The following is a 27,818-nucleotide window of genomic DNA, read 5'->3' as shown; positions in this document are numbered from 1 at the left end:
ATTGGCAGATTTATGCACAAAACCACTTAAATTTGATATTTTTGGTCTAAAAACTAGACTTATTTTCTTGGGTTGTTTTGCTCATCAAGAAAAAGCATCTTTAATTTAGATATTTTTACTGAAAACAAGACAAAAATACAAAGATTTTTTTGCAGTGTATAGTTTATAACATTTTAAAAAATGGTATTTTTCAAACAAAAATCACACTGATTGCCTGCAAAAAAACCTTTATTAACCCTTTGGAGCCGCATGGATTACCTCCGTAATATGGATGCACTTTTTGGGCTTCAAAGTCAAAAGTTCCCTGATCCCCGCTTTCCACCATAACAAGCTTGGAAAACAAGGACATCCACCAAAACAACTCCAACTATGTTCGTCTGAAAGACGATGAACATATGCATCTCAGATTGCATGAGGGTGAGTACATATATTTGGCTGGAGTATTGCTTTAAAATTAAGTAAAAAAAAAAGATGGTTCTCCCAAAATTTGTACTGTAAATCATGTTCATTAAATGTAATAAAAAACCTGAAAAAGGTGTTTGAAAATATCTGCATGTTTAACCCAAGTAAGAATCGTCGGTAGCAAATTTCCTCTTGGGAACATGATCAGCACCTAACAGTAACCTAGATGTACCAAAACTCACCTTTATATTTTTAATTGTCAACAGCCATGACAACATTTGAATATGCAAATACTCCACAGTTAAATAAAGCAAATAGTCAGAAATGCTAATTTATCAATGATCAAGTAGACTTTAAGAAAAAGTAATTCATTCCTTGATGTACCTATATTATGTTAGCTAGGTCTTCTTCATTTCAAAATCACAATGCTTCATCATTGGAGTAGTTAATACTGGACTTGTTCAGTTACTGTGTCTAAGTTGACCTTCTGAATATGTTCGGTCTTGCAGCAGCACAGTGTCTGAGGTTTTCTCATAACACTGTTGCTAAACTATTTTCTTCAAATACTACTAGTACTTGGCCAAAACAATAGTACAATCCTAACCGATAATAGTAAAAAAACTCTACGACTGAAAATGCTCCCATCACTAACAGTGAACAGTATATATATAGTGTAATAAAAAAAAAACAAGTAGTCAATACCGGCAGCAATGTGTAAACCAGTAAGAAAGTAGGCTCTTTAAAAGAGAATAAAGTTGTTTGTTTGCTATAGTCTCGGCACATGACGCTCACCACCAGTACGTGTCAATAAATTACAAACAAAAAAAGCTGGGCTCTGTTGCACCACTTTAGCAGATAGTTTTGTGCCTGGCACTGCAATGATGGAAACACTAGACATACACAGCACAAGACACCAGTCATAAATGGACTGCGAGCTACAATACAGATGAATGAAACGGCCAAACGTGTCACACGGATCAACACTCAAATGAATGGGTAACTAACAGATAGCTGCTTCTCTCTAGGATTATTCTCTCTCTCTATATATATATATATATTAAAGGGATAACCCAAATACTGTGCCTCTCAGAAATCTGCTGTGGATGTGTCTGTTTAGGAATAAGGAACAAGAGAAAAGGGCCCAGCAGCTACAGCTAGATGAGATCCTGAAAAATTCAAGCAATGGGATGCAGGATGATCAAATGTAAACGTGTTTATCTGCATGTCCACGGTAAGCCACTGATTCCGTCTTTTGAGACTGTACCATCACGAAGCCACTTTAAGGCAAAGCACGTGTGAATGTAGCTGATGAATGACGCCTCCCCCCGATTCCTAGAAGCCAAAGTCAAACACGATCTGATCTTCAAAGATGGCGATCAGCAGCATGATGCCAAACCCGGTGAGCATGCCAAAGTTCTGCAGGACGAAGTGACCCATCTCACAGCGCTTGTGCTCCTCACTGTCACCGTGAAGCATCTCTGGCAACTGATTAGAGAATGAAAGTACGCAATGAAGATCATTTAGGGTTTGGAGAATAACAGAGGTATTCAAGGACCGAACAATTAGCTTGGAACATAACCAGGGTTTTGCTACGTAGCACATCAGAAGATGCAATTGATATCACGCTACATCCGTCATATTTTAGTGCTGCTATCTGGAGAGTTAAATCACTTACCATATCCACCAATGCCACATAGAGAAACATGCCAGCGGTAACCGCAAAGATCCAGCTGGTGACGTTGTGTGCATATTGCCCAACGGCCGTGCCGATCACCATGCCGGCGTATGCCATGAGGGCTGAGAGGAGGTTATACACAATCGCTTGCTTTACTGACATTCCAGCCTTTAATAAAACCGCAAAGTCACCTGTCACAGAAAATGGAGATAAAAACCGAAATGAATGAACAGTACAGCAATAAACAATAATGCAGCAATGTTGGTTAACATTCCTTGCAATTCTGCTTTAGTGTATTAAGCATAACCCAGGCCAAAACTGAAACGAGTTTAAACACGATCAATATTTTAATTACATGATGAATCACTGTCTGTCCATCTGGGATTTCGGTATGGAGGTAAAGGTTTACAGCACACTGTGGGTATATTAGTATTGTTTGATGTAGGCGTCTTATAGAGCATTTGGAGCCAAAAGCTATGGCACATGATTTCACCAGACCTAACAAGTGGATTATGTTTGCTACACTTGTGTAGATGCATGCTTGCTAACATCTCTATTCGGTGTCCTTCTAATTTTTTAATACATTCACATCCATTACAGTCCAGTCTGGCCTTTGCTCTGCATCACCAGGCATAATTTAAACTAATAATTAAATGAATAATAATTATTGTCATCGAAAGCAATTAACAGCACTGCAGGTGGTACATAACTCCTTATCATGACTGTCTTTCACAGACACAACATGGAGAGTCCGGACTCTTAGGGGCGAAGTATAGTCTATTTTTTATGCGTTAGCGAGGGTCCGCGTACAGTACGCGTGGCGCGATTTTCATCATCAGAGGAGTGAGCGCGTACTGTATGCACACCGCCGGATGCATAGGAATGTGTAGTATGTAGGAATAGACCCCTTCACGGTTCACGTCACAGGCAGTTTCCACTGCGCATGTCAGGGTCAGAAAAGCCATTACAGCAGAAAGAGTTGCGTATTATTCGGTATCGTCAAAAATGCCTACTTACTAGAGATGCGCGGTTGGCGGTTACAGCCGCGGACTCCGCGGATAAACCGCGGATCGGGCGGATGACGTGACGAAAAATAATATTTTAATTAAATTCGGGCGGGTGGCGGATCGACTGCTTGTTATTAGCTTTGTCCTTCAAAACATGCGACCTTAAAGGTGAGCACTATTTCTATCAAGGTGGCAGGCTCAGAAGTTCGCGAAGAGAACTGAAATGAGACGGTCTAGCCTTCTGAGGACCCATAATTTGGGTCACCTGTTGCACGCGCCCCCAGTAGCGCCCATCGCGCCTGTCAGCAATAAACAGCGGAGACATTTCTGACTTATTAAAATAAATATGTAATCAGAAAAATATGAATTTATTTTAGAAAATATGACACATTGATGTAGATTAAACTATTCAACAACAGTATATCAAATAATCAACCTTAGAAATATACGCAACATAAACCGAATAATATTAACACAAAACATAACTTATAATACTAAAACAGTGACAAGAAAAAGTTTTCTAAATACACGTTTATTTAATAAAGGTTTTAATTGTTTGGGATAGCCTCGGCGGTTAAGGATCCATTCGTTCTATCATTAACAGCGCGGAGAAATGAGGACGCATTTTGACACAGCTCTTATCAACGCCAGCGAAGGAGGTACGTGGCAAACTCAAAAAAATGAGAATTAAAAACAAAGGAAATAAAAGGTCAGAAAAGGGTTGCCTGGAATAAGTTTTACAAAGTGGTAAATCAGGATGACACCAGTAGCTACAGACTATGTAATTTGTGCGTTTAATTTAGGCTATTTATTTATTTATTTTTGTCCCATGTCATGTGCGCCGATCGGAGACTGGTCTTTATGATTTAAAAAGAAAGCATTCAAGTGAACAGTAGCCTACTAAACAAACTTGAAGCAAAAATACATTTCAGCAAATGCAAACTTCAATCAAACATAGTAAGAGGTGAAGTATAGCTTTAGCCTACAGAAATGCTTATTGCATTAATTTTTAAACGTGTGCGAGGTCCGTGCACGTCCTCCGCTAGCAACACAGAAATTGCTGAAATTGCTAAAAGCGCAATCGGCTAAACGAGCATTAAATATTAATGACGTTGAGTTTATTGTTTTTATTAATTTATATTCACAAAACTTATCAACAAAACATTGATTAAAATTAAGAGACATATTATCTGAAACGAAATTAATTTTAAAGTAAAAAAACAAAACTTAAATTAAACTCGAAAATAATGTCTGACCCATTACAATTCTCCCTTCATATTGGCCTTTACAACGCCCTATATGGCGTTTAAAATTACAGTCTATCTTTCGTAATAAGCTAACCAAATTTAAACAAAACATAAACACATTACAACAATATTCAAACCCAACAATACTCAAACATAAATATAAAATAGACATTATCTATGATGATACATGTTAAAACAATCCGATATAGCGTGTATAATAGCTGGTTGGTAGATGTTTACTATTTTTGTCAAAACCTCCGTTGCAAACCTCCATTTACCTGAATAAAATAATTTTTACTTTGAAAATGATGCGCTGTCACGTTAACATCAGCTGTTTGTTTACATAAGACTCCATCTACATTTACACTCAGCGCAACGTCTGAGTTCTCAAACTAAAACAGGGTCTGCAGCATTGACGAACGAATCCTTTTATGACGGTCGAAAACAGTGATGTAGTGTAGATGAAAGGCGTAAACGTAGCAAAAGTAACGCGGTTTAAAGGATAAACGCATTAATGTAAACAAAGCCTGAGTTCACTGCTTATATTCTGCTTTTTAGTCTCGCGGTTGTCATCAGCAGCGGCTGTCATCAGCAGCGCCTTGCATCGCCCAGTCAGCGGATGGCGGGCGGGTGCGGTTTTGAAAACTGGTCAGAAACGTTGGTGCGGATGGATGGCGGACGGATGATGAGTTTTGTGATGCGGTTGCGGATGAAATAATAGCCCATCCGCGCATCTCTACTACTTACGTCGTGGGTTGTAAAAATCCGCCAGGTCTTTCGTTAAGTTTTCGCGATTCATTCAGAATCTCAAAAACAAAAAAATACAACATCGGCAGCTGCAAGCAATTAACGTGCAGACTGGAACAATGCAAATATCAAAGAGGCTTGTGTTTGTTCTGTTCACTTCATTTGAGGTAAGTCATAATTTTTCAGCCCTGTTAGATTACATTATAAAGCCTGGATGGTATGAACAGTTTGACCCCATGCTGCGCGCGCACCCGATAGTCATTCAATGTTTACAAACTTTGAAGGGGTCTATATGTAATGCACTTACAGGAAAATGTAGTATGTGGCAATTAGAGGTATTGCAATTTGTCGCAATGCGCATGCGTCGAACGTAAGTGCACGTTTATGAGTCAAATGAACTATGCTTTGCAAGGATATGCGAACATGCAGTCGAACACTGGCGTATGCATTAAAAAACTGACTAGATCCTGGGCTATATTAGTGCGCACTGACCAGAGGTGGGTAGTAATGAATTACATTTACTTCGTTACATTTACTTGAGTAATGTTTTTGGGAAACTAGTAGTTTTAGAGTAAATTTAAGAATGGGTACTTTTTACTCTTACTCAAGTATATTTCTAGTGAAAAAACTGTACTTTTACTTCGCTACATTCGGTGGCGTTACTGAATTATGAGGTGTCATGAAACATTTTGAAATGCAAAGTAAGAGTATCAAACTAAAAAGCATATGGTTACAAACATCTCTTCATGTACTATTTTGCACATGATTTCAAATGACATCATACAAACCAATTTTGTTGTTTTTTCCACATTTAAGGGGAAAATTTTCATTACCGCAACGTGTCCATGAATGGATTTGCATTCTTTGACATGGAAATATTTATAATTAAAAAATCTAAAAAATAAAAGCTTGGGTTATGCTTAATACACTGCATGCTATACTATAAACATTTACAGTAAAGAAACATGTGGTATTTGGTGATCATTGATAAATGTAGAGACAATAACAAGGAATATAAATGTGTCCAAGACCAATTTTCTCATCCTCCGCAACAATTTCAATCATTGTTTAAGCCCTCACGGAACTAACATTTTCAAAAAAAAAAAAAATAGTTGGAAGTCACATAATTGACTGTGACACTCAAGATGGCTACCAGGTAAGCAGTTCTTATTTTCTCTCTTCAGATAAAAGTTGAAATTTTGTTTGTCAAAGTACCTAGACAACTTTTTAGTTCTCATTACCGAAACACAAGTTTGTAAATGCATATATTTAATGTAATATCATGTTGTGGTAATGATAATTTTTGATAGAGATATTCTAAAAAATTTAAATAATTCTATAGGAAATATTTTTAAAATCCTCTAAAAATAATGATTATAGTAAGTTCAGACCTTAATATGTGCAAAAAATGGCTTCAAGGGCTTTTTAAAAATTCTGATGCTGGACACCTTCTGAAGCAAAGTGACCGTGCCAGAGAGACCACCTCTGCAAGCTTACCAGGGTATGCTTAAGCATACTGCACCCTGGTATGGTACAACGCGATCACATTAGCCAAACAAAGGTAAAATATACTTGGGTACAGTGTGGTACGCATAGTGGGTCTCATATAAAGCGTGCGTAAGCACAAAATGGGACTGGAAACGTGCGTATGCCAACTCCTATGCCAAGGTTGTGATCTATAAAAAAACGAACTTGATGGAAGAATGGGCTTGAAGGGTGGGATCTGAGAATGATTAATGTGCGAATACTTGCAGGTGATCTGTGATTTATAAAGGGAACATTGCTTTGTTTTATAAGTCTTAATGTTTTTTGTAGGGATGCACCGATAGGATTTTTTTGGCCGATACCGATTTAAACAGACAACTTCCGGCCGATACCGATTGCTACTTCAAAAAAAGTTGGACTTCTTTCCCCCCACTAAAGTGCAGTCTGTTTCTTTTGTTGTCCAAGACATTTGAGACAGCTCAACAAAGGTTTTCTGTCGGTGCTTAAGTATAGTGCACAACAGAACATTAAATAATTTTAATTGAACAACAGACATGCAATTCATTGCCTTTATGTGGTTAATTAATAAACAATCGGTATCGGCCTTTCTCGTGCTATTGCCGATATGCCGATGGTTTCAAATTCATCAAAAATCGGACGATAAATATCGGCGGCCGATATATCGGTGCATCACTAGTTTTTTGGTGTTTGCCATTTTTGGCTTTTGTGCGTATGTAGACTTTTAGTAAGGATCCTACGCACAGTTTTATAAATGAGACCCAGTGTGAATACACCTTTTTCCTCAAACAGTGATAGTTTTTAAGGAAAAAGAAAACAAATCAGCAAATGGAAAAGATACATTTTGACATCAAACAAATACTGTTTATGTTAATTCCCGTCTGGCATTGTAAACAAAAAGGGGCTATACTCTCAAAACCTCATAAAAGCTTTGATTTTCTTTAAAAGCGGTTGTTGTTTTAGTTCAATGTTTGTTTTTGATCCATTCAAACATTAAAAGCAGAGCTCAAGAAGACAGATGAAGCTCACTGCTTTGATGTTTCAGAGTTGATGTCAATTGATAACAGATAAAGGACGCATCATAGCAGATGAAAAGTCACTGCTTGCACAATGACTGCATAACACCAGGGAGCATATTCACCCTCTGTCAGCCCCCACTCAACACTGGGAGGGGGGGCACAATAAAATAAATGTGTGTGTTTGGGTGGATGCATATATTTTGTTTGGGAAAGTATGCTATGTCAACCAAAAAATGTATTATAAAACACACTTGATTCTGAGGAACTACTTTGTTTGGTGGAAGAGTAATATTTATACTAATATAATTACAACTTATTTGTGTTTTATTTTATGAAATCCTGCTATTCATATGAAGTAACCATTTTATAAAAGCAGTAAGCCCCACGAAGCACTAGCGTCGTGCCTAACAACGCCCCTTAGCTGTTATAAAATGCACTGGTAACCCACTGCTTCTTGGGGCTTATTGCTTTATAATATATTATGTAATAGTTTCTTATATATCTAAATAAAATATTGTTCCTGTAGCTCTTTTGTTAGCAGCGCAAAGGTAAGGTCTTTTTAAAGAAGTCACTGTGGAAAAACATCTTTACATTTATGCATTTGCCAGACAAGTATGTGATATATTTTATCTTACAATAAGGCTGAAAAGTAACGCAATGTCTGTCAAACTGTAGAACATAAACACATTGTGTTTATCTTCTTGTCTAGAATAAAAATCTAAATTTGGGTCTCTGCACCCATTAGTTGCTGTTCCCTTAAAGGCGGGGTGTATGATTTTTGAAAAAAAAAAAACTTTGGAAAAGGGAGTCGGGCTGAGTACCAAAACACACTTGTAGCCAATCAGCAATAAGGGGCGTGTCTATTAACCGACATTGTTGCCTGGGTTGCATATGTGTGGGGCGGGTCTTTCAAAAGAAGGTCCAGATTCTATTGGGGTAGGGGCGTGTTTGTTTAGGTGATTTCAAATATCAACATTGGCTTTCAGAAATCATGCACCCCACACTCTCACTCAAACACAGACAGAGCATTACATGTCAATATCATTTTCCAAGTTACTTTCTAACTTAGAGGTCAACTCGAAAAAAATGGATCTGCTACAGACATTCCGATTCTTAAAGGCACTAACCCAGTTCATGGGGCAATTCATGACAGAAGACAGCAACTGATGTACTGATGCCTCCTGTGATGTTTGCACTGAAAGCAGCACCTGTAGGTGAGAAACTCACATCATAAGATCATTACATTAGAAACCCTTCTCATCTAAATGATTTGGTACAGATTTCACAAGACACTATCCATAAACTGACCTATAGCAAGTCCATCACTGAAGTTATGCATGCCGTCTCCCATGATGACCATCCATGCTATGCTGGCAATTCCCGCATCCTTCATTTCCTGGTCAGAGTGGCAGTGTCCGTGGTGGGAATGCCCATGCCCGTGTCCGTGTCCATGTCCATGCTTTTTTGTCTTTGCCTTTGGTAGACTGTCCTCTGGTGTTTTTGTGGCCCCCTTGTTGGGGTGATCGGAATCAGAAATGTCAAGCGGCATCGTGATAGATGAATCTAGAGGCTGCAACTCCGTCATCTGCGTGTCATTGTGTCCCGTTTCACATGTACTACCTATAGGGTAAATAGATGTTACTGAATTAGGCATGTTTGGTGTTTTACAGTGATTCCTAAAGGGATAGTTCGGCCAAAAATGATATTAAATGATGTTAATCCTTTTTCAGACAAACACATTTTTAGTTATTTTAGAAAATGTTTTAGATCTTTTAGTTAATTAAATGTGAAGTTACGGGGTCCACGACCTTCAAGTCCAAAAAATGTGCATCCATCCTTCTCAAAAGAAATCCAAACGGCTCCGGGATGATGGATAGAGGTCTTCTGATGGTGGTCCGTGTGGTGCTGTTGTGGAGGTGTCCATATTTAAAACTTTATAAAGTGAGGTGACTACCTTCCGGTGGCGCCGCCATCTTGGACTCCTCTGTATTCAGGAGAGAGTATTAGCGTAGTGTATGCACTTTTCTTAGTGACGTATGACAAATTCAGAGGGCGGGGGCACAGAGCAGCAGCAGAGAAACCTCTGCGTAAAGCTCTGATCTTGAATGCGGACGCGACTGAGATGGCGGCATTGCCGGGTGCGAGTTGTTTTGGTTTGTGGGGTTTTGAGTGTGGATATTTCTACGGCGAAACTGCGCGGATTACCCTCGGAGGGACTTTGTTTGTCATCGTGGAGCCGTTTGGATTTATTTTGTGAAGGATGGATGCACACTTTTTGGACTTGGGGGTCGTGGACCCCGTGACTTCGCATTTGATTGACTGAAAGATCTAAAACATTTTCTAAAATGGCTGAGGGTGTCATTGTCTGAGGGATGATGGACATGTGCATCTCGGACAGCTTCGGGGTGAGTGGATCATGGGTTTAATATCATTTTTGGCCGAACTATCCCTTTAATGTGCCTATACATGGTCGACAAGGTATTTGTTCCAGAGGTCAGTTTAGCCCCTTCCCAGATCAATAAACAAACAAACAAACTGGAATTTAACTTTAGGCCAAGTGCATAACCATGGAAACTCACGTGCGTAAGATAAAACCAACTATAGTGTTCCTAATAATGGTTATGAAGCATATAAGATGAGAAATATGTTTCAAAATATTGACATTTGCTCATCTTTAATTACTAAACAGCAAAAAATTCATTGGATAAAGATATGGAGAACTCACCCTCTGTTAGAGGTTTTAGATTGAGCCACTCGGCATCTGAACGCCTGTTGAGTTGGTGGTCTGACAATTTACTGCCAATCTTTGTCTGCTCTCCTTTCTTTTTTCTCTGGCAGATGCTTCCCTGTGTAAACCGTCAAAACACAAGTGTTTAGATGCACTAGATTCTGAGAATTAAACCCGAGCTTGTTTTGCAGTGCTGCCACTAAAAGCACCCCACCATCTGCAGCAATTAAGGATTATATTTTAGTCGAACGCTCTCGTGTTCCCAGCTCTGACAATCGTAAACATTTTTTTCTTAAATAAAAATATCTTCTAATGTGTTTTATGCACTTTCCCATGTTTACGGTGTTGCCGTCTCTTACCCTTTGGTCTGTGCAGTGCTTGAACATGCCAATGCAATGTTCAATAATAAAGAGGAGGTAGATTCCTGCTAGCGCCGTCAGTCCTTTCCAAACACCATCAAACTTGATCAGAAAATCATTCTCCTGTTCATGCTCCGTGTGGCCTCCATGACTGTGTTCATGGCCTCCTTGAGACTGCAAGTTGAATGGAGATGACGAAACATTTAAGCAATAATGCTAAATATAAGAAATGTGCATTTAAAAGGTTGTCAACATGCAGAAAATCATTCCAACCTAATAGTTTCCATTTTCCCCTAAAATGAACTTACGTGAGGTAGTAGATGCAGTAAAGCATCACCGCTTAGGGTTCCCACAGCCAGTGCTACCAGGAAGGTCAAAAGAAACTTAAAGCAGGACTGGTTGAGGATGGGCACCAGAATCACGCCAAGCAGCGACAGGAGACTGATGATGGTGATGGACACGAAACCACAAATCCAGATCCACACTGGTAAAACATACACAGCAAAACTGGGTTAATCTGGAACTCTTAAAGTAGAAATTTCTTGAAAATCGGACTTTTCCATGTTAAAGTGTTATAATTGGGTCCCCTGTGCTTCTATCAACTTAGAAAATGTGATAAAAAACAACCCAGTAACTTAGTTTTGGTAAACCATTCTTTGTAAAAAAAAAAAATAGGTCATTGAAATTTAGCTCCCCCTGTGATGTCAGAAGGGGATAATACCACCCCTTAATCTGCACTATCCAACCACAGCACTGCCATTTAGTGCATAGATCATCTTATTTGCATTTAAAAGGACACACCACGGCACATTTTTGCTCACACCTACTTTGACATCTTAAAAAATACGATTAGTAAATACAGATAGGATCAGTGGTACCTGAAGATGTTTCCTGTAGTGTTTCAGTCTCAACATGATGGTAATGATGGATGCAGAGGCGTCTGTCTATCTGATATAGCAGTGCTGGACATAAATAAGTAAACTGTACTGGAGAGATGACAGACTCGGACTTCAGTCCATACTGGTCCAGCAACTGTGTTAAATTCAAACACTGAAAGACAGAGAGAGGGAGAGAGACATTACGCTTCGTCCTTGACCCATTTCTCATGCCAAATAAATGTGACCCTGTGCGTGAAATCCAGGCTAAAGTCTCATAATCTTAATCAATTTTTGATCTTACTCTGTCAATATTAAAGATATCAAGGTGCACCTTTAAGGGCCCTAAAGATCTTGTTTATTAACAATCACATTGCAGGACAGACACGGATTTGTACCTCCTCATGTTGGTGAAGGGCGCCATGTGCTTGTGATTTATTGGATGGATCCATGATTGCTCCTGGCACCTCTCTCTTCGCTCTTGTTTGTTTATCGGGGCTGTGCTCCTGACCGCTGTGATCATGCTCTTCTCCGCCACTGGCCGCTCCGCTGTCCGAGCCGTGCTGGAGATGAGGATGGGGGTGCTTGTGATGGTGGTGGTCATGATGATGGTGTTCATGCTTGTGGTCCTCACTGAGGTCATTGTTTTCATGAGTATGTTCACTAGTTTTATGGTCATGATCCAGTTGGGCATCGGTGTCATGTCCGTGTGTATGTGAGTGTGTGTGCTCATGGTCATGATCGTGGGGATTTTCTATGTCATGTCTGTGTTCATGATCATGATCTTCAGTTGGGTGCCTGTCTGTGTCTTTTTCATCATCATCATGATGATGATTGTGTTTGTCCGGTTGGCTGTCACCGATTCTCGCGGCTCCAGCGTCAAGTTTACAAGGTGGTTCCTCGGTACTAGAGGTATGCTCCTTTTCGTGATGGGAGTGTTGGGTTTTGTGGGAGACGTTGGATTTCTGGTGAGGGTGCGAATGGCCTGCAGAATGCGAGTGCCGGCCTTCCTGAACTTCTAGAATATCCAAGTGGGCCACGTGATCGTGTCCAAGATCCTCATGCTCTAGCCCCACAACTCGTATCTCTCCCAGCCCTAAGCTTAGCAGCAGATTCTGGAAGCCTTTAAAGTCCAGACGGTCCTTTTTGCCGTAACGACAGAACAACTGTTGAATGTAGTAATGCTGCTCGTTCTTCGCAGGTTCCCCGTGGCTGCCGTGCATTAACCGGTGCGACAAACCATCACAGGACGTCTCTGAGATCTGCAGATCGCTGTGGACATGGTCGTGGTCATGGTTGCGCTCACCGTGGCTGTGTTCGTGGTGATGGTGAGTCCCTCCTTCATGACAGTGACTGCACTGATGAAACAGGAGGGTCAGCACGCAGAGAAAGCAGAACCTGGTATGTGTGTGAACTCTCATTATCTCCTCGCTTAGAAACCTCTGCAAAGAAAAATAAATTAAAATTTACATGTAGGCATTTGGATTTATCTCAATATATTTAAAGTATGATCCTTGGGAATTGTACCCATGACCTTGACATTGCTAATACTATGCTTTACCAGATGAGCTACAGGAACTTCACTAAGCCAGTACTATGCTCAGATCTTTACAGATTAATTTCTTCTACAGATCTAATTTATAAAAATCTAAGTGGGTTTTACTAAAAGGGGCTGACTGCCTGCTGGAAAAGCACTGAAGAATATTAATGACCCCCCTACAGCAGCTACTGAAGGGTAAAATGAAAGATAAAATGTGATCATCCTGCTGCCAAACTAGAGATTTTAGCATGAGAAAGAAACTTCTTTAAAGGGGCACTCCACTTTTTTTGAAAATATGCTCATTTTTCAGCTCCCCTAGTGTTAAATATTTGATATTGTTTATAATACCGCTTTGGAATCCATTCACTGATCTCTGGGTCTGGCGGTACCACTTTTAGCATAGCTTAGCACAATCCACTGAACCTGACCAGACCGCTAGCACTGCGCCAAATATAACCAAAGAGTTTGGATACCTTTCCCACCCAAAACCTGACTCTTCTGTAGTTACATCGTGTACTAAGACAGACAGAAAATTAAAAGTTGCAATTTTCCAGGCAGATATGGCTAGGACTATACTCTCATTCTGGCGCAATAATCAAGGACTTATGTAACATGGCTGCAGAGGCATAGTGATATTAGGTACTGCATAAAAATAGTCTGCTGCTATTGAAAGTAACGAAGGGAATTATTTTCGGGCAGTGACTTATATCACTAGTACATGATGCATCTAGAGAAAAGACAAGTTTTAAATAGGAAAACCATCGAAACTCTTTGGTTATTTTTTAGCGCAATGGTAATGGTCTAATCAGACTCAATGAACTATGCTATATGCTAAAAGTTGTACTGCCAGACCCGGAGATCAGCCGAATGGACTCCAAAACGGCAAAAATCAAATGTCTAACTCTAGTTATCTAAACACCACCGGTTTAATTTCAAATGTATTACAATTAGTCGTCTGCACAGTACGTTGAATTGTCATGATCAAATGCGGACAAACCCACAAACACAGCATGAAAAAAGCAGCCTGTAAATTTTTCACTGTGAATTTACAAAGATGTTATTGAAAAGAATTATGTTTGTCTGTATGACCTAAACCAACACCAAATATAAAATGATTACACGCAGCAGTGAGGAATATATTGCAGTCATATAATCACATTTATTAAACATAACTTCCCTATTGCAATGGGTCACAAGCCAGCCAAACACCTCCAGCCAAAGCAAAGTACGTTGTTAATACATTAAAATTACATAAATGTTCACTTGTAGGCTACAACAGATGTTACAATATCTTCAAAGAGCATCAATATCAGCAAAAAAATAAACATAAAAGTCATCTTTAATTTAATAAAAGTACATTTCATTTAAAAGTCAAAAAAAGACCTTTGTTCATAATGTCTGTATATTACGAACAAATCTCTCCTTTGATCCACATGCTTCTTTAGTAAAAAAATCCCACGAGCAATACTTACGACAGCCTGCGCTCCTTAAGCGTGTTAAAGCGTGTGAAATGTAATTGTAGCGTGAAGGCGGTCAGAACATGCTTTATGATTCCTGCTTTCCACAACACTGTGTTTATAAACATGAGCGTGAAGTGACCTCTGAACCCTTTAGGAGATAGGGATGAGGCAGGAACTGCCTATTTTCAGATCAACTTCACTGTGCTGCTTCAATGCGCTCTTTGTTGCTTCAATGACATTCAAAAAATGGCTGATCATTTAAAAAAAAATCTTAAAACCCAGCAGTCATGTGCTACAGGAATATATCATGAGACAATTCTAGGGACTAGATTTTTTCTGTTAGAGACTTCTATAGTAAACATGTACAAAGTGAAAAGCATGCAAAATTCAACATTTAAGTGGCACATTTCAGTGTGGACTGTTTTGTCTACAATGTAATGTGGGCTTTGCAAAGAGGCCGTTATTAAAGGGACAAACTGATCTGACCACAAACCCACACCAAAACTATTTTATATGTGAATAGGCCTTTTATATTTTGATGCCTTAAAGGTACAGCAGCAAAAAATAAATAAATAAATAAATATAGTCTTTTTAATTTGATAAGTAGTGCAAAATCGTAAAAAACCTAACATGGCAAACACTATAACTTAACCTTAAGGGAAAAAATTCTGTATATCAACTAGGTTTGCTGATAAATGATACTGTTAGATATATTGATGCTGATAGCGATAGCCACTATGACAATAGTTTTCTAATGAATGCCTTTAATTATTATTATGCTATCATTATTATCATCACATATAACATTTCCGCATAACCTACACTTGCGACACGACCCTGCATGCTTTTTTGTTTAAGAGAGCTTGTAATGCACGCGGCACAGACTTTCCTCAGCTTTGTAATGCGCACGGCTCCGACTTTTCCTCGAGGTTGTTATGCACGCATGAGTTTAAAACCAGTGAGCGAGTTGTTCCTGTTGCCTGACACGTAAGTAATTTATAGCATGCCATAGCATCAATGACGCGCTTGAATTGACAGTGTTGCCAGCTGCCTTTAAGTAAAGCAGCTTTTGTTTTTTGTCCATTAATCCGGTGGCTTGTCATAGACAAACGAATACTTAAAAGAGCCAATAAATAAATACATATTTTCACTATGGAGAATATGGCCCAACACAAATATCAATATCTTTAAAATATCCCAGTAATCTGGACAAATTCTCATGAAATATGGTATAAGATATAATGGGTATAAGAAAACTCATGTATCTGTTGCTTTAACCTATATTGAAAGAGTTTGGCGTCGACTCTGTTCATCCAGATCCTGTACATACAGAGGATGAGTTCAGAAATCCTTAGGGGCTTTACGGCTCAGACAGATGCACATAGGAATAACATGAATACTGCCTAAAGTCTCGAGTAGTTTTTTTTACGCGCGGCGAGCGTACACGAACAGTCGAACACACAGCCTTTGATTTGTACGCAGACATTTGACGCATACTGATTGTGCCAAATTGCAATCCCTCTCCTGGGCTACGTGCTACATACTCTGGTACGCTCATGCGCAACCTACGCGACGTGTGCAAAGTACTATTCTGAAGACAAAATTTGCATCACATGCACTGTACACTGACCTTTAGGCTTAAGACAAAGCTGTTAGCAAAACATTAAGTGGTTAAATGGTCATCAGTGGAAATCCATTATATATACACACCCTGTGTCTTTAATGATCTTGGATTAACTAAAGCACTCTAATGGAGGCACATAGACCACTCCATATGCAAATAGGTTGTTTGATTTTTATTTCATTATAGTGTATTTACCAGCTTTGTATGTTGTTACATTAACATTAATAAATGCTTCCTAAGGCTTGTCTGCAAAAACTGATAATGTATCCGATGAAAAGTCATAATAAGTTATCAACATAATGATTATTTCTTAGTACAAAAATAAATAAATAAAGGAAGGCCTTCATTTCACCTATAATGTAATATATGTTTAATATCAGGCTATAGTTCTCTTAGAAAACAAACCATCACACAGCCAGACAGTATTTTCATTCTATAGCCATACAGTATATAATATAATGATTGTTATGCATGAACTATATATACTACTATGTCTGACACTGTTAAACAAGTTTTAAAAGAACCTAGAAGGCTAAATTCTTGCCCTAGTGTTATTCCCATTATAATAAGAGAGCAGTTCTTTATTGCTCTCTTGTTAAAACGGTATGAGAGAGCGAGTCTCTCATATGACTCTCACAAGACATTTGCCTCAGCCGAGTATCTCTTGTAAGTCACGCGTGAGTCCACCTCCGGTGAATTCTTTGCCTACAACCATGTGGTGATCGGGGCAATAATCTCATAGATTTATGCCTGGACCAATTCATCTGCTGCTTGGTTAAGCCTCAGGTTGGCTAATAAAGGTTTATCACAAAAACGCTTCAACCAATAACAACAGACGATTCAGCAGAGTTGTGCTTGTTGCATTTATAGCAGCAACATTAACGGGATAGTTCACCTAAACGTGAAAATTTAGACATCATTTACCCACCCTCAATGTGGTCCAAACCACTATAAATTTCTTTGCTCTGCTGAATACAAAGTAGGATATTTGTAACCAAGCAGGAGCACAACTGACTTCCATAGTAGGAAAAAAGAATAGAGGGTATGCACGTGACTGCGGTTACACCCACCGAGTGGCAAAAGACAGAGCGGCACAATTTGTGTACAGTGTGAAATCAGCGAAAACATGAGGAAAATGCGTCTAGATGGAAAAAAGCTGTTGTGCGATAGAATGTACTAACAGATTAACAAGAATTCGAAGCTATCGTTTTACAGACTGCCAAAAACACAGAAAAGAGAAGTAAATTGATCGTTCATGCCAATGTCTAACGACCACAGGTGGGTTGACAAGTTGCTAGGGTCACGATCAAGCAGAGGTTTTACTTTCTACTTAAACGTATTTTTTCAAGTATTTGTATTTTATCAGCGTTTTTTTTTTTGAAAACCTACATTCCAAAGCATAATATCATAATTTTTACATTTCATAAATAATACGTTTTTGTTTTACATTTAATATTTAAGTACATTAACATACTTTTACTCCAGTAAAAGTACACAATTTGAATGTAATTAGGTATTAAATACATTTTAATATGCAATATAAAAGAATACACAGTATGATTATATGCTTTAGAATGTAGTTAAGTAAATTTTTCCCCAATACAAACACCCTAATAAAGCACAGACGCTTGGAAAATGTAACTAATGTAACTAAGTATTGTCAACTAAATTCAATTTAAGCTGTTAATAGTCAGTTTTACTGGCATTTTCGCTCCAGCCGCTATGAAAACCAGCCATTTTGTTGAACGTTTGCCACTCAACAGGGCGTGCTCCGGCATGGTCACATGGAAAAGTGATGTCAATGCATACCCTCTATACTGTTTGGTTACAAATCTCCCTTTGTGTAAATAAATGACAGATTTTTCTCCTTTTTAAGTAAACCATCCATTTAAGTAAGGTGGACAGTTTCACACCAAGTTATCTAAATAACATACCAAAGTTGATGGGCAATGTCTACTAACCTGTAAGTATGTGCCAATCTGCATTAATAAGTCACCGCACATCAGGAATTTAGTGTGAGTTTTGTGGTGCCCAATCCACGTGTTTCATCAGCAAAACTTTGCTTCTGTGTGGATATCATACAGTATCCTGTTTTTGGGAGAAAAACAATTTATCTATTGTATATTGTATGACTTTTCATGATCAGACAGTTGTCCGAGCAGTAATGACACTTGAATTGAAAGAAGACAACAGAAAATATGTACAAATGAGCTTTTCTGGTATTTTATATTAGTTTTTGAAATAGGATTAGCGCAACAGCTTGTTGCATAAATTCACAGACGATGGCAATGCTAATCCGTCGGCTAAGTGTGTAATAACGTCAAGAGTCAAATTTCACAAACAAGACAAAAAAATTAAAAACATAATGGTTTCTCTTTAAATATGTGCTTTCTATGTATGTCAGGAGAGGCCTTGAGGCATGAGAGATGAACAGATGCTACACAACAGATGGAAACTACACAAGTGTGTAAAGACAGGGAATTCTGGGAAACAACAACAACATATTGCTGCTTAAGGGACGAGAGATTCAGTCCACTGGACGCTAAACATCACTTTTCTAAACATCTAAACCTTTCAAAATGGTTCGTCAAAAAATAGGATAGTCTAGCGTTGGCCGTATAGGCCTTGCTGAAATGGGTGGCGTGTGGAAAGCTGAGACTCAAAGGACTGATAAACATGACCCCGCTGACTCCAAACACACACACCTTTAAAATAAAGAGACACTTCAGAAGATCCTGAACAGCAAGTCATTTGGGTCATGTTTATGAACGGCACCCTTATGCATTGTAGAAACATGATGAAAGCCCATGTTTAAAGAAGAGCAGATGCATGGTTATCTAGTTTACTCGGAGCATCACACCAGAAACAAACTTAAATGTTTTCAACACGAAAACCATATAATCTGACCATACAACTTGCATTTACTTATGTTTTAATCATAAACTAGCTTTCATCTTAAAAACAACAAGCAAAACTGCTCTGATCACAGGAAGCAGGTGCAGTGCATCATCAATGGCGTGACCTGTAATACCTAGAAACAAGCATTTTTAAACAACATAACCAACTCAAACCTCTATTCACTTCTTGGCAACAGGTTTGCCATTGGCTAAATATTTTAGTTTGCTTGCTAGACTCACACTAGAGTTTACAGTACATCAAATACAGGTACACCGCACATCCATTGAGCTAAATTGAAATGGTACAGATCGCGTGACAAAGCGAGAAACTTTCAAGCGCTCAGCCAGAGTGTTCAGCGAGTGAAACTTCTTATACTAAAGTTATACTAAAACTAAACTTATACTTAGGCTTTGCCACACACAATACAGAGTAAAATGTATACATTTATTAGACAATGGCTAATATTAGACATTTTTTAGTTGCCCAGATTAAAGATTTTGTTGTGCAAGTGGTTACCTCGCATTTTAGAGGGTTGCCAACTTAAATGCACATCAAACATCCAAACCCAAACATTGCAAGCAAGATCAATGTCTCCCAAAGCCGATTCAAGTACCTCAAACAAGCTGGTCAACTTTAAGTGTTGCTGTTCCATGTACCCTTCTCTTTTTTTAAAATGCTGATCTCCACACAACTAGACAGGCCTTCAACAGTTTATCCAGAGTGAAAGCATACAGTACAGATCAGTTTAGGATATGCAGCTTTGCCTGCAGGTGCAAGCGACAGCTTACCTCTTCTGTCTGGGCAGGTCAACAGTCAGCGAATGCTCTTCTACAGCATTATGGATCAAGGTCTGATGTTTTGAGCCCCTTTAAGTGTGGAGATTTAGTACAGAGGGGAGGGTGTACTGGACATGTGTGTTTGTAGGTGGGTATGTGGGAGTGGGTGGAGGGATTTGAGCTGATCAGCTCCTCAAACATCAATTAAATGCACAGAAAACAGCTTAAGGATTTTCTACAGTATGAGCATATTCCAAGATAAACTTAAAGAATGTCTTTTAGGCTGCACACACACTGCAAAGTTTTAGGTGTGATTGTTTAAAATTGGGAGGGAACCCCTTTACTGATTCCTGATTAATTTGTGTACAGAACAAGAGTCACTTCCCCAATTGAGATGATTGACAATGAAACTATACCAACATTGTGGCATCACACACTTGTTAAAAACGAGAATGTAGGCCTGAGTTTAGCAAGTTTTGTATTTGCTGCTGATAAGAACACAAACTTTAGACAGCGCTAACGTCTGCAGTATTACCAACACGCCGTCTGCATTTATTTAAACATGCAAAATTTTGATAAACATGCATGCACAGGGTTTCCACACCTTAGTTAACTTTAAAATCAAGGACCTTTCAAGGACTTTCCAGGTGCAATGCCCTTAAATTCAAGGACTAAATGTGGGGACACATTTTAAGTGAGAGCACATTTCAAGTGAGAGCAAGGTTACATCATGTTACCTTTTAAGATACATTGTTACAGTTACCCTTTGAGGGAACTCGTGCTGCGTCACTGCGATGACACTTTGGGGATGCCTCCAGGGGTAAGTGCGTCTGAATGTGTATATCAAATTCAACCAATGGTGAGGCTTAAAGAAGGCGTTACAGGGACGCAGAAAGTATGTTGGGGAGACGCAGCGTCTCGTTCCATTCTCATGGAACAACAGGTACATACGTAACCCGAGACGTTTTCATGTGTCAAACACAACTATGCAAAAAAGCATTTTGGTATGAATCAACATACAGAAGATATAAGCATTTAAAGTGAACAGTTCAGCACGTGTGCTTAAAAAATCTAGAATTTTTATGATATTATCTTACATTACACAGGGAATAATATGGATTTTTTTCCAGAAAACTTCTTGCATAAAATAGATTCAAGCATATTTAATGACCTGCATCTATGCATGTATATTTTCAAAAACTTTTTTCCCCAGATTCACCAACTTTCAAGGATTTCAAGGACCCGTGGGAACCCTGCATGCGTCACTTTATATTGCCTAATTAGTTTGAATAAAAACAAACTATTATAGTGAGGTGTAATGTTAGAACAAGGTTCAATCTGTTACTTATTAAGGTATCATAAACTATCAAGTATAGGCAAAATCGCATAGATTATCGGAGTCGATTTTACTAGATTATGAACCCGATTTTGCCTAGCTTCGCTGTGAAATACGGCTCATTGTAGTAAATGCCGCTCCCTCTGAAAGCAGCTGATGGCAATTTATTACTAATCAAGGAACCAGCTTTACTGATGAAACATGAATGAGAATCTCAGGCAATTTTTTGCACGACCCTAGAGAGGAGTCCAGCTTTAATTCCGGTATAACAGTATAATTAAGGCTGTCACAATTATTAAATAATCATATCATCACGATTGTTTGACCTCATCGGGATGATTTCAAATCACCCCAATGATTGCACATCTCTCTAAAAAACACAAGGGGGAGCTGCAGAGCCTTTATAAATGAGACAGTATCAGATTACTTTTAAATATGTTACGTTTATTAAAACTTACTGCCAGATAAACCTTTCAAAAGATTTAATGTAAATAATCCCAACAATGCTTGAAAATTATTTCATGAACAAACAAAAAATGTATGAGAATTATATGTCAAAGCAATAAAACAGACAACTAATCGTAATAACTATCAAAGTGCTAAAATCGTCATAATTGTCGCAATTTATTAGACAAATAACCGTCAGCCAAAATTCATAAGTATAATTGGATTTTTCCAGCACAACATGCTATTCCTGTTACTGTAGTTTAACAATATTGTGAACGACATCACTGGATTCACTAAGACGTAGCGTAAAGCAGCACCTGCCCAAGGTGCTTGTCTCATAAACTATATACTAGGGCTGCATCTTAGTTGGAAGGGTTAAATTCAGCTTTTAACTTTGCATAGTCAGCTAAGTATCAAGCTTGTTTACATTATTTATGTTAACACATCTCTCCACCATCATGCCAACTCTGACATCAAAGCTAGCTACCTGACAATACACAACCACTTGCATGTGACTTCATCTGGTTGCACAATGTGGCTGTCACTCCCATAAATAACTTAACTGCGGGTGTACAGAACAGATTACGCAATAAAACTGATGTCACAAAAACGGATTTATCTGCAGTGTACATCATCTTTGAATGACCAAATAGTGTGTGTGCACGTGTGTGTGTGTGTACTACAGTTTCAGGTAGATTTCAACTGGTGTTTAACCAAATATTCACCAAAAAAAAAAAACTTTATCTTTTCTACTCTCAAACTAACCAGAAAGCAAGTACATCCAAACACCATTTTCCCCAGAGCTACCACTGCTTTCTGCAAGTTAAACTACAGCAACTTCATTTAATTTGCACAACAACATCTGTAAATTGATTTTAAAGGTCAGAAACAGCTTAAATATCAGCCAGAAAAGTTGGTACTATAAAAGTGAATAGTGTGGGTGAAAATACTTTGATGGTTGTAATTCAAGTTTTATTTCCACTAAGACTTTAATCTGTGAAGTCCATCAGACACAAGAGCTAGTATTCAGACCATCAGAGAAGACAAGGAGTGGTGATCATTAAAGGGAGGACAAGAATTTAATCAGAGGGATTTTTAAGCTTGCCAAGTTTAAACAATAGTGTAGTAGACAGTATAGGGGAAAACAGAGAGGAAGAGTTGGGATGTGTTCAGATAAACAAATAAGATCATTTGTAGTACTGAAACATGAAATGTTCAATAATGTTTCTGCTATATTAACTCATTTTGGAAAGCCATATTAATTATTACAAATTACTTATTCAGTGCTCAACACAAGTTTATATTACAGAACTAATGTCAACTAATAATCATTTCGACTCTTCTCACACAAAAATGCAAGCAAAATCATTTCAGTTACAGTATTTGCAATAGATGTACAGTGCCAAATGATGTACAGGCCGGCAGGGTAGTATGAGAGTAGAAGTCGCTGTGTAAAGTTCCCTGCATCATACATACAATGACAACTGTAAAGCATATTAACATAATTAATAATAATTAAAAAACAATTCTATAAAAATTATCAGATATGAGAAGCCCCTCTGGTTCATGGTTGTGTGTAACATGTTTATAATATTGAAAGCCCCATTATCCGACTGATGCCCCAGAATTTAGGAAGTTCAGCTGAGCCTTGAGGCCTTGTTTATCGCAGCGGAAAGAAATATAAATTGAACAAACAACCATTTATATCAAGAACCCTAGCAAGTTTTTGAGAAGAAAACTTAATGACCCAGAGCTTTTTTGGTCATTTTAATGAATGTAGTCTTGATGGGTGTCTGAAGATTAGGAACTGAAAAACTGAAAAGTTAAAGTCAGTGATGTGAGGTCAGTTTGTGAGGTGTCTTTTATAGTTTAATCTGCCGAATTAAAAAACATAAAATAACTAAAATGTCTACAAACAACAAAAACATAACACTTTACAATAAGGTTGTATTTGTTAATATTAGGTAATGGCTTAGCCCAGGGCTATTCAATTAGTTTGTCGTGGGGGCCAGTTCATAAAAAGTATCTTAAATGAGGGGCCGGAGATATAACAGTGATGATGACTAAATTTTTCTACATTTAAACATATTCATGTTGTTTTTTTTTAACTGCATAACAACAAATTCAGTGCATTGTACAATAAGCTTTTTCTACAAACATGTATTTTGAAACTGCATTCAACAACATTAGTGCATTGTTAGGCTGCAGTCACACCAAAAGCGTTTATGGCAGTTGCAGGCGCCTTTTTTGAATGATATTCTATGGGCAGGGCGCGTTTGCGCGCTGTTTATGCGCGCCGAGCGCCTTGCGGTTTTCTGCCGCCTGTCGCGCACGCGTTTTTGAAGGAGCGCTGAGAGCGGAGAAAGCGCCTGACGTCATTCGCGTCTTCCATTGTCCAATCGAATGAGGGGAGAGGCGGGCCTTACGTTGTGGTCAGTGAAGTTTACAGTTGCTTTGAAGAACCGGACTCCACTCGCTCACTCTCTCCTGCGTGTTTATGCTCCTCTTATCCTCAAACAAGGTCAGAGCAAGCGTCCTCTTTTTAAAGTTTCTGCTAATATGACAGTTAACAGCAAAAGAGCGCTCCCGCTTCAATATTTGATTGACAAGACAGCTGACTCGGTGGTTGCTTAGCAACATGAAAAGCCGCGCCGCACTGCTCTTTTTTTAAAAAAGGCAGTGCGTCGCGCCTTGCGTTTGCAAGCGTTTAAAGCGCTTTTGGTGTGACTGCGCCCTTAGATGTCAAAGTAGGCTTTTTCTACATCCAGGCATGTTCATATGTTGTATTTTAAAAATTGCATAACAACATAAGTGCATTGTAAGATGCCCAAGTAAGCTTTATTCTACATTTAAATAGGTAAATAAGATCCATATCACACTTATTGAGAATTTAACTCATTTACTCACTTCAGTGCACATAACAAAAAAGTTTATAATATGGAACATAATTGTTTTATGCTGTTTTTTGTCAAGGCTAATTATTACAGTAGCCCCTATTTAAACTACAACAGCCATCTTAATAATTGGCGAACATTAGGCTACCTTCTAATAAACAGAATATGTTTTTAGATTTCGCAAGAGCAGTAAAATGAGGTGTATGTTTGTCAGCATGATACGCATACAGTGGTGCAGGTGCTGGGCTGTGAGCCATGGGTGACTACTGTTACTCGTTTTAATTGCATTCTTGTGTGAGAACGATGACTCGCATAATATTTGAGCCTTTGTCTGCTTTGAATTTTGGAGAAACGGCAGGATCTTTTTTGTCTAACTTAGTTCACAAAATCGTTTCAACGAGTTTCCTTTATCTAACGTTAATGTCATTGTGGATAAGCATAAACATATCAGACAACAATTGTCGGAAAAGGCAGTGTTTTAAGCTGAAAATACAACAAATAAAGTTAAAACAACCATAGAGTTCCGGTCTCTTAACTCACCACTGTCAGCTATCGCGTCTTGAGACGCGGGCGCGAGCGGGGGAGGCGATCGCTTTGAGCTTGTGGACCAAAGCGCGAATATAATCACGTGACACAGCTGCTCGCACCAGTCACGTGACTCGCGCTCTGCAGCTCATGCTGCATGAAACAGACGCACGCGCATCAACTCGTACTGTACGGCCCGTTGTTAAATTTATTTTAGAGATGTCTTTGTTACAGACTACATAAAGGGCCGGATCAAATAACCTTGGGGGCCGGGTTTGGCCCGCGGGCCGCCAATTGAATAGCCCTGGCTTAGCCTATATGAACTAACAATTAGCAATATAGTTTTCCGGCTTTTTTAATCCCTTTCTCCCATTGACGAGTTATCTCGTCAATTAAAAGAAAACGATTCCCTGCCAAAGATTTGTTTTTACGGCAATCCATATTTTCTCTATTATGCACTAGGTGGCGCTCTTATCCACCTTATAATACACTGCAGAATATACAGATTCAAAAGCAGCAAATAATCTGTGTATGTTTTGATTATCTGAATCTAATCTCTATTAAAAGTCCTTTACAAAAATGCAATTATCTGACAAACGTTTCGGGCTTAGCCCATTATCAGTGTCAAAGTTGTGACACTGATGATGAGCTAAGCCCAAAAACGTTTGTCTTGTGTTTGTTATGGCCTGAGTATTATTCTGTACTTCAATACAGTTTTTGTACTTGATTCAGTCTCTGAGTGTGGTCACTTATATACTGGAAAAAGAGCATTTTCTGGAAGGCATTAAACTTTTGTAAAAATCATAAAAAATGCTGCCTCTGGCTGGCAACTATTTTATAAATGCTGGCGGGGAAAGAGTTAATCTTTGTTAACATTAGTTAATTTCAATAAAACTGTTCATGTAAGTTTATTGTGCATTAAGAAATGTTAAAGTTTTCAAAATTATAAGTTACTGCTGAAATGAACACTAACTAAGATTAATAAATGCATATTTTTTCATTACAGTATTGTTCATTGTTAATTCATGTTAGCTAACACATAAACAAATACAACATCATTTTTTTTACAATTATAATACTTCATTAACCCTAAAACATAAGACTGTAAATATAATCAGTCTTATCCCTCCATTCAGTGAGACACAATTTCTCAATCACTTAATGCACAAACAGTTTGTGTAGCTGCCCAGTATGTTCAGGTACCTACTGTATAGTTAATTAATCATGTGAACAATCTTATGGATTACCACCTAAACCTAAAGTCTCTTTAGATTCCAACTATGCAAGTCACATGATGAAATGCCAGCCTGTATTTTCCAAATCTTGTGTAATGCTGACCTGTATGCAAACTGTGTTTGAAACTATTTACAGTACATAAAAGGTTGTTAACTACTTCTTCAACCCTGTCAGCAATTACTACCAATATCTAAAATAAGACCACAACTTCTTGTCTGGTCCAGTCTCTGAATATAGTTAATGTACAACTTTAGACCTTATATTATATGGATCTTAGAGTAGACCCATTTACATTTGAAACAAACATTGTGATATTTATTCCCCAAAAGGGACTCTGGAAACCCTCTTAATTCAGTTACAGCGGACAGATAAAGGTGAAAGGTTTCTGCAGATGTGCATTGAATTGTAAACAGCATCACACTGCAGCAACTTCCCGCCACCCTACACAGTCCTTATGACGCACTTCCGGTGCCAAACGCAACTAATTTATGTCTTTTTCACATCAAACTATATTGCACCTGCACGCGTCTGATACAGTGTTTAATACGTAAAAATGAATGGACAATTAAACGTTTTACTGGGAACTGTTTGCCTAGGTTTCAGTAATACAGATCTGCAACCGGATCCCGGATGCGCATCAAATATGTAGATACTAACACGTTATATGTCGATGTGGATTTAATTACACTACACGTTATGTCATGCCATATATTTAAGAAACACAAAGCCAGTTGTACTGCAAACTATGTGGCTATGTAACTGTAACGTTAACGTGCAATACTGCAAGTAATAAAACAAGACAGATCTGTAGCCCAGTAAACCAGCACAACAGGAACATGTGGTTTGCCAAGTAATGAAATATTGACCTCACGACGAAACCTTGCACGAGATATTAATGTCACAACTAACTTAACATGCTGTGTTAACTACTTAAAATGACTAATGTTAACCGTAAACCCAGAGCAAGCATTTGAACACATAATCTCTCCTCGTTTTAGGTAAGTTAACGTAACGTTACAAGCACATGTGATCATCATGCACAATAATTATACATTTCGATGTTATTGCCACTATTCGCGTTGAACACATTTATTTAACCTTAACACCAAAGCGCAGTTTGCCCAGTAACGTTAGCTGCTTTGAAATCGGCGAAATGGTTGTAAATCTCAACAACAGCAGCTAACACTGCTAGCCGCAATAACCAGGAAAATCAATAATAACTCAAAAGTTTGTCATTTATTATCCTAAATCCCTGCTCTCATGTGCTCATCTGAAGCTGCTCGTGTCCGTGTTGTGGGAGTGTGTGAAAACAAAGCCGGTTTTATATAGTTTACCTCACTCGAGTGCCGTGTGCATCTCCTCTCCGCTCGGTACTAAAACACTCACGCTGCGCACCGCACAAAAACCCGATCACAGTCAGCACACTGCGGGAAACGGCATTCGCCAAGCTACTTACGTATTTACACTTTGCGTAGCTTCACCCATCCTCACTTTACACGGCGCTGCGCAGACCGATCGGG

General features: G+C 38.5%; 1 protein-coding gene across 3 annotated transcripts; it reads right to left on the bottom strand.

Annotated features, from left to right (window-relative positions):
• Window positions 1–71: 71 nt before the first annotated feature.
• On the bottom strand, window positions 72–27,818 carry slc39a10 (solute carrier family 39 member 10). Of its 3 annotated transcripts, none has more exons than XM_073855164.1 (10): window positions 27,755–27,818; window positions 11,961–13,004; window positions 11,566–11,737; window positions 10,996–11,171; window positions 10,688–10,861; window positions 10,326–10,446; window positions 8,909–9,220; window positions 8,728–8,808; window positions 2,078–2,268; window positions 72–1,887 (listed from the first exon to the last, which is right to left on the bottom strand). In XM_073855164.1, exons 2-10 carry the CDS (start codon window positions 12,981–12,983, stop codon window positions 1,735–1,737), a joined length of 2,403 nt encoding a protein of 800 aa, XP_073711265.1. In that variant the 5' UTR covers window positions 12,984–13,004; window positions 27,755–27,818; the 3' UTR covers window positions 72–1,734. The 3 variants fall into 3 exon arrangements, with proteins under 3 accessions (XP_073711265.1, XP_073711263.1, XP_073711264.1); XM_073855162.1 differs by having other exon boundaries at window positions 27,633–27,772; XM_073855163.1 differs by lacking the exon at window positions 27,755–27,818 and adding an exon at window positions 14,575–14,726.

This window comes from Misgurnus anguillicaudatus, chromosome 17, assembly GCF_027580225.2.
Source record: "Misgurnus anguillicaudatus chromosome 17, ASM2758022v2, whole genome shotgun sequence".
Classification (NCBI taxonomy): domain Eukaryota; kingdom Metazoa; phylum Chordata; class Actinopteri; order Cypriniformes; family Cobitidae; genus Misgurnus; species Misgurnus anguillicaudatus.
This window is presented reverse-complemented; position numbering and strand designations above follow the sequence as displayed.